The sequence below is a fragment of the Symphodus melops genome, assembly GCF_947650265.1.
Source record: "Symphodus melops genome assembly, chromosome: 9".
Taxonomy (NCBI): domain Eukaryota; kingdom Metazoa; phylum Chordata; class Actinopteri; order Labriformes; family Labridae; genus Symphodus; species Symphodus melops.
The window spans coordinates 7,004,677-7,010,746 of record NC_136699.1 but is presented as its reverse complement, the minus strand read 5'-3'; the positions used below and the strand labels follow the sequence as shown (position 1 = coordinate 7,010,746).

Below are 6,070 nucleotides of genomic sequence, written 5' to 3'. Positions count from 1 at the left end.
GTCTCCGTCTACCTGTCTCTCTCTTTATCTCTCTCTTATCACTCTACCTGCCTCCCCCTTCCCTCCCTCCATCCCTCCCTCCGTCTGTCCCTCTCCTCCCCCTCTCGGTACGGACATGCTCCCGGGGCTCCGGAGATGAGGCTCCGAAATGTCTCCTTCCTGACGGTCTTGTTGTTCGGACTGTGCGGGCTGGTCTCCCTGTCCTGGTACACAGCCTTCAGCAGCTCCAGAGGTAAGACCCGGACCCGGTGTGAGTGTGTGTGTTTGTGTCACGGCTCCGCACGCCGCGGGCTGCAGAGGAGTGTCTGTTTGGTTGCAGCTCGGCTTTTGTGTTTTTGGATGTTGCAGAGAAAAGAACCTGATGGTGTTGATGTGAAGAAAGACTGCAGATTAAAGGGTCTGGAGGTAAAGAGGGGCGGCTCGATTTGGGGTTGGTTACATGCCAGATGAGAGGGTCCACATGCAGGAGAGTGAAGGGGTAAAAAGAGGAGGGCCTTGGTGATTTTGTTGCAGCTCGACTTTGTCTTCCAAGAAAAAAAAAAGCACATGATGCTGATGATGAGAGGAGACCTCCGGCTGGAGGCTAGAGATGGGTGCGATTGTTTTGTCATACAGTTCAGCTGAAAGGAGAGGGAGTGAAGGGATTGGGGAAGGGAGAAGGGGGGTTCGGTTGATTTTGTTGCAGAGACAACACAGGTGCTTGAGCATGAGGAAGGGAGCTCCAGCAGTGAGGTAATGAAGGGAGCGCTTGATTTGTGATGCATCACATCCCATCCCAGTGTCCAGTTTGAAGGGGTAGATAAGTGGGTGGTGGGGGGGGATGTTTGTTTTGATTGTAGCTTAACCTGTGCAGGTAAGAAGGTTCTGAGGTTAATAAAGGGGATGCTTGGTTTGTGATTCATCACATGCCAGCTGAAAAGAGAGTTATAGACTGAGGAGAGAGAAGGTGTAATAAAAGCAAAACTAGAATGTGAAACAAAATAATGCATTATGAGGTTCAACTCCTGAGACCAAGAAGGGAGCGCTTGATTTGTGATGCCCCATATAGGAGATAAGTAGTTGCTGCCTGGAAGGAACACTGGGGTTACTTTGATTTTGTTGCATCAATGCTTTGCTGGAAAACATGTTTGATTTGAGGGAAAGTTCAATTCTTGAGGTAGGCTTGTTAAAGAAAACACAAGGTGATGAGGAGGGAAGCTCCAACGGCGTGGCAATGAAGGCAGCGCTTGAAATGAGATGCCTCACATCCCTTCAGTGTCCAGGCTGAAATGGCAGATGGAGCGGGGCAAGAGAGGATGGCTATGTTTGCTTTGATTGTAGAGAGGTGAATCAAGGGAGCGCTTGGTTGGTGATCACATTTGTCATCCCATGCTAGTTTGAAGGAGTGGTGGAGATGGAGGCAGAGATGATTGGAGTTGGAAAATAAAGCAAAGCTGTATTGTCAAACAAAAGATGCAAGATAAGCTTCGACACCTGAGGCCAAAAATGGAGCACTCGATTTCTTAAGCAACACAGGACATAAATAATTGCTGAAGGGAATGGAGGGGGATTTTGATTTTGTTCCAGCAATGACTTGTAAAAGAAATAGTAATTGCTGGGAACCTAACTTCATGAGCTATTCATAGGAGGAGGATTTTGTTGCAGAGAAAACACAAGATTCACGTGCATGAGGGGGGCAAGCGTGATTTGCGGTGGATTTGAGAGACCTTATAGACCTGGTCAGAGAGGAGGGATAATTTGGCTTAGTCGCTGCCTCATCATTGTCCTTCGATGAAAATGCTGCAGAAAAAAAGAAAAGGATGGTATTCATTTGAATAGAGGCTCCCCTTCATGAGCGCTTATAATGCAAGCTGAGGAGAGAGGGTTCAAGTTGAAGTGGCAGAATGTGCGTTCTTTTTGATCGAGTTGCAGAAAAAAACCTGGCTGTGCGGGTGAAGTATTCAGTATGCTCTAACGTTATAAAGGAAGCGCTTGATTTGTGATGCAACACATGGGCTAAGAGAAAAGGGTTGGTTTGATCGATTGATTCAGTCACTGTGGTTCAGGTGCATTGAAAGTTTAACCCCTTAGGTATGGTTTGGTTTGTGATGCAGCACAGCTTAAGGAAGGGGCTCTTTCACTTTTTTTTTTTTTTTCCCTTTTCTGGGAAACTGAGTGTTGTAATTGCCAAGGAAATCTTGCATCATGAGTTTTGTGGTTCACCTCCCCTGTACAGAGGGGTGATATTGGAAAGGACATGGAAGAAGTGTTTTTTGTTGACGAAAAAGACAGTAGCAGCTTGGGCACATGAAGAGATCTGTAGCTGTGAGCTAACAATAGGAGCGCTCAATTTGTGCTGCTCTATGTGCCATCGAAGAGGCGGTTGTTTTGATTTTCATTCAATTCACATATTACAGAAAAGAACGAGGTGCTTGTGCATGAGAAGCTTTAACTCCTAAGGGAATTATGGGAGTGCTTGATTTGTGATGCACCACCACAGATAGATAATTGGAGAAGTGATTTTATTGCAGTCTCATTCTGTTGAGAAAGTGTTAGTCATCTCGAGAAAAAAGAAGAAGTAAGAGGTGTTTTTATGTGTGATGCATCATACTGAGGGGCTCTATGGATAAAATGGGGAAGGGGATGAGATTTGGTCATTTAAAAAAAAAAAAATGTTCAGGTGCATTTTTTCATATAAGCAGAGGCTCCACATGCCAAAGAAGGAGACTTTAGGCTAGTTTGATTTTGTTGCATAAAAAACTGTGCAGGGAACGTGCTGACATGATAAAGGGAGCACTTCTGGTGGTTGGTTTGTGACGATCTGCTTGCCAGCTTGTTATATTAAAGGGAGTAAGGGAGAGGCAGCAGGGTGCATGGTTTTTGTTGCAGACTCACCTGGGGCTTTTTTTGCATGAAGAAGGAAGCTCCAGGTCATGAGGAAATACAGGAGGGCTTGGTTTGTGCATGAAGCATGAAATCTTTTTGCATCAAGTAATTATGTTTTTGCATGAATGTCAGATCGACTATTGTGGGGATAGCGGGGACAGCAGCTCCAGGCGGGATAGAGAGAGCGCTTGATTATTATTATAACAGAAGATAACAGAAGGGGCATCTTGGATTGTTTTGCTGTTGCAGTTTGTTGAAGAAGAACACAAAGATGTTTGGATTGAAACCGAGTTGTAAATCGCTGTGAAAGTAAAGGGAGCGTTTGATTTGTGATGCATAACATGCCAGAGGAGAGGGCTGTTGATAAAAGAGGGGTGGAAGGATGAAAGGGGAAGAATGGGTTTTATGGGTATTAAGGGTTCCAGTCCTCCGATATTAAAGAGGAGAGAATGGAAGTGCTTGATTTATTTAATTCAGAGCCAGTGGGAGGAAGGATGGAGAGGAAATAGTTTTGTTTAGATTTGTTTTTATTTCTCGGAAAGTCTTGTGTGTGTGTTTGGACTCCGAATGAGGTGGAGCAGCTCTTGAGCAAAAGGGTGTGCTTCATTCACGATCCATGTCAGGCCTGAAGAGGGAGGAAAAAAGTTGATGGTTTTGAGTTTATGTTTCGTTGAGGCGTGTTAACCTCTACAACATAAACTGCTCATTTTAAGACCTTAACTCAGATGTTATCTGCAGGCTTCACTTTCAGCGGCCTCAGGAGAATAAGGGAGCTCTTGATTTATGGGGCACTACAGGCCTGATGTGGAAGCGGTTTGTTTTGTGTGTGTTTGATTGTTGTTGTTTTGTTGTGTGCTTGTGACGTTTGGATGCAATAAAATCAAGTGTGTTTGCACAAAGCAGCACTGCAGGCTTATCTGTTAGCTCCAGATAAAAGGAGAGCTCTTGGCTTGAGAAAGCTTTACAGCCGGGCAGAGACGTTATAACAGAATGGAGAAGTCGTGTTTTCTAACTTTTGTTAGGTCCTTGTTGAGCAGAGCTATGCAGCTATTTGAAGACGTCACACTGTGATTTGTCACACAGTAGGGGAGCGGGGTGCAGCTGTTGTGCAGCAGATGTTATGGAGCTTCAGTCTGCTGTGTTTGGTGTGTTTTGGCGGGCAGGTGGTGACAAGGCGGCTCCTGAGGAAGGGGAGTGTTTGGTTTGTGACATGACTTTTCCTGGGTGGGTGGTGCTCAATACTTTGACATGGTCAGTGTTAAATCTCCGTTTATCAACACTACATGCTTTTGCTTGTTAGTGTATTATGAAAAAGACAGACCTTAAGTGACATTCTGCTGAGCTTTTTTTTTTAAGTTTAGTTTAAAGAAAGTGTTTGCTAAAAGCGTCCGATTCTGAAGTTAAGAGGCTCAGCATCTTTTAAAGGGGAGCGCTTAGTATAAACAGCAGTACACACCAGTGGGTAGGAGTTCAGGTGCAGTCAATCTGAGAACAGTTTTTAGTTTTTTTATCTTCATTTTCTGAACTTGTGGAACTGAGAAAATCTGGCCTCAAGATATGTTTCCATCATTGGGGGGCATGCCAGATGTAAACCAATAAGCAGTGATTTTGTGAATTTAGCACATCCATAGTGAAGGGGGTGCTTGTTTTGTGAGACATTACATACTAGGTGCGAGGGGTGGTGTTCAGGTTTTGTTGCAGTGTGAAAATGTTTGCATAAAGTTCAGCTGAGAAATCGGAATCTGAAGGTTTAGATGATCAGTTTCTTGAGACGGGAGGTGCTTAATGTAAAAAGTAGTGCACACCAGTGGGAAAAAATGTTTAGTTTGATGGACATGTTTTCTCAACCTTATCAAAGACTGTGACCTTTCAAGCTGTCTTTAGCTAAACTCCCTTCCAGCACAACAAATGCCATATGGATTGTTATTGCCCTTTGCGTTGTTTTTCTTTTGAATAAATGATTTCTTATGCTTCAGTTGAATGCAGCCCTTCCCCAGTGTAAAGGGGGTGCTTCATTTGTGGCACATCTCACACTGAAAACAGATGAGGCGTTCTACATGTTTTGTTGCAGTATGGAAAAGTTTTAGCTTTCATAAGAGTTTGCAGATTTGTAGACTCAGCAGTCCTGTAAGGGAAGTGTTTGATTTGAAACAGAGTGCACACCTGTGGGGTGGAGTGCTTCATATAGAACAAATAACCCCGTTCTCTTTATGGACTTAATTGTTCCGTTAATGTGTAAAACGTTTCCTGCCTTCGATCCTCTTGTCTCCGATTCATGGAGAAAATATTACGTTGGTTCTGCTGATAATCATCTATTGATCTGATTATCATCTGCTGTGTGACTCATATACAGATATTTCAATCTGACAAACACCTGACCAGAAACTCATTAAGGCTGCAAACTGATTCAGAGTCTGCCTCTCTTCAATGGCTTCCTGTTACTTATTGGATTGGATTAATGATATTGCCTGAAAGCTTTTTTTTAAATTCCTGGACGTTTGACTCAATAATAGAGCTTTCTTTCTTTTTCTTTTGGTCTACTTTAGTTATGTTATGACGTAGCTTATTATTGATTGTAGAGCACGTACGCTTCATCTCTACCTCTTGATCATGACAGATAGATAATTTGCTGTAATGCCGCATTCATGTGCAGAAGAACTCCATTTATGAGGAGGCAGCTTCATTGCACATCATTTCCTGCTGATACATCTGTAACTGTTAGCCTGTTGGCAAATATCCTTCAATCTACTTTAATTTCATAATTGTGTTTGCTTTTTCTTTTTTTTTTTTTAACTTTCATCACTTCCTTTCTTTAAAAAAAAAAAAATCCACAGACAATCAGTCAGTCTCTGTTAGCACAATGTAGATCTGGATTAATCCAAAGCGTCAAAGTAAAACAGGCCGAAAATCTCAAAAGTGATGGATATTTGTTCTGACTGTCTGAGTTCATAAGAAGAGTGTTATCCCTGCTGACTTTTATGAGAGCTGTTGGAGATATTGGGCGGTTGAATGAATTGTCTGTTAAAACAAACATTTCCAGCTGTTAAAGAATAAAACTTAATCTCCCTCACAGCTGCTCCGATAACTCAAGGATTCCTTCATTTACAAACTTCTGAGTGTGATGTCAGCCAGGAGAGAATCAAGCCGCTTTCCTGCAAACTGTGGGTTATTTTTATTTTCCGAGACGACTGATGTCATGGCTATA

The 6,070-nt window shown here is 43.0% G+C and overlaps 1 protein-coding gene across 1 annotated transcript in view; it reads left to right on the top strand.

The window, feature by feature from the left end:
• Nucleotides 1-6,070, top strand: part of mgat4b (alpha-1,3-mannosyl-glycoprotein 4-beta-N-acetylglucosaminyltransferase B) — an 80,306-nt gene continuing 74,236 nt past the window's right edge. Inside the window, exon 1 of the mRNA XM_079351755.1 lies at nt 1-232. Within this exon, the coding sequence (XP_079207881.1) occupies nt 136-232 (97 nt within the window). The 5' untranslated portion in view covers nt 1-135. The remainder of the gene's footprint in view (nt 233-6,070) is intronic.